Raw genomic sequence first — 1,565 nt, forward strand, 5'->3', positions numbered from 1 at the left:
AAATGGCATCCGGGCTTAAAGTTAATTTTTGGAAGAGTGGTCTTATGGGGGTTAATGTTTCTTCAACTTTCATGGAGATGACATGCACTTTTCTCAATTGCCGTTTTGGTTCTATCCCATTCAAGTATCTTGGTCTTCCAATTAATGCGAATCCTAGAAGAATCTCCACTTGGGATCCTTTATTGGAACACCTTCGTAAGCGGCTTTATTCTTGGAGAAACAAACATATAGTCTTGGTGGTAGGATTATTTAGATTAACTCGGTGTTGAATGCCATCCTGATTTTCTTCCTTTCATTTATTAAAACGCCGGTAAGTGTTTGGAAGAAAGTGGTTAGAATCCAACGAGAATTTCTTTGGGGAGGGGTGAGAGGAGGCAAGAATATTTGTTGGGTGAAGTGGTCGGTGGTTTGTAAAGAGAAAAGTCAAGGAGGATTAGGTGTGCAGGATGTTAGAATTGTTAATTTTAGCCTCTTGTCAAAGTGGCGTTGGAGACTTCTTCAACCCGGATTGCCCCTTTGGAAGGCGATTTTAGTGGCAAAATACGGAAATCATATACTCCACTCCGTTGATTTGTCAAACTCTAGAGTCTCGACATCGGCATCAAATTGGTGGAAGGATATATGTGCTCTAGATAAGGTTGTTGACTCCAAAAATTGGTTTGCGGAATCCTTGGTTCGGAAAGTGGGTAATGGTAGTTCCACATCCTTTTGGTTGTCAACTTGGATTGGTGATGTTCCTCTCTCAATTTCCTTTCTGCGGTTTTTTTTTATCCTCTCAAAAGGAGTGCTTAGTGGAGGAGTTTTATTCGAATGATGGGGTTAATGGCAATTGGTCTTTATTTTGGCGGAGAACCTTGTTTCAATGGGAGCTTGACCTCCTTGGTTCTTTGAAAGAGCTTTTGGAGCCGGTGAGGTTGTCGTCGGTGGAGGATTTTTGGAGGTGGTTGCCGAATACGGATGGGACTTTCTCGATTAATTCTTCTTATAATTACCTTGTTAAGGAACTCCGGTATTCGGAAGGGTTGGACTTTGAGGCGGCGGAGGTGTTCAAACAATTATGGGAAAGCCCGACACCTTCAAAGGTAATTGCATTTTCTTGGCAATTACTCTATGATAGGTTCCCATCTAGGAGTAACCTTATTTACCGTGGAATTCTTGCCCCGGATGCACCTAGGGACTGTGTTGGATGTGTGGGTGTGGTTGAATCTTCTAACCATATTTTTTTCCATTGTTCGAACACTTTTTTTTTGGTTTGGAATGCGATCTTCCGTTGGATCGGGGTGGTGGTTGTTATTCCTCCAAATTCGTCGGTGCTTTTTGAAGTGATAAGAGGTGCAGCAAAAAGTAACAAGGATCGACAAGGCTTCTTAATGATTTGGCATGCAACTCTTTGGACTATTTGGAAGACGCGAAATAATATTTTCTCAAATGGTTCGATTGATTCAACTGTTATGGTAGATGAAATTAAAGTTTTAAGTTGGAGATGGAGTTTAGCTACAACAAAGATGTCGCCGTGTTTGTTCTATGACTGGACTTGGGATCCAGGAGATTGCTTATCCCGCTGA

At 41.7% G+C, this 1,565-nt stretch overlaps 1 protein-coding gene across 1 annotated transcript; it reads left to right on the forward strand.

The window, feature by feature from the left end:
• The first annotated feature begins 689 nt into the window (after window positions 1-689).
• LOC123895841 lies at window positions 690-1,565 on the forward strand. Its single transcript, XM_045946318.1, has one exon. The coding sequence runs from the start codon at window positions 690-692 to the stop codon at window positions 1,563-1,565; it is 876 nt and encodes a 291-aa protein (XP_045802274.1).

This window comes from Trifolium pratense, linkage group LG7, assembly GCF_020283565.1.
Source record: "Trifolium pratense cultivar HEN17-A07 linkage group LG7, ARS_RC_1.1, whole genome shotgun sequence".
Taxonomy (NCBI): Eukaryota; Viridiplantae; Streptophyta; class Magnoliopsida; order Fabales; family Fabaceae; genus Trifolium; species Trifolium pratense.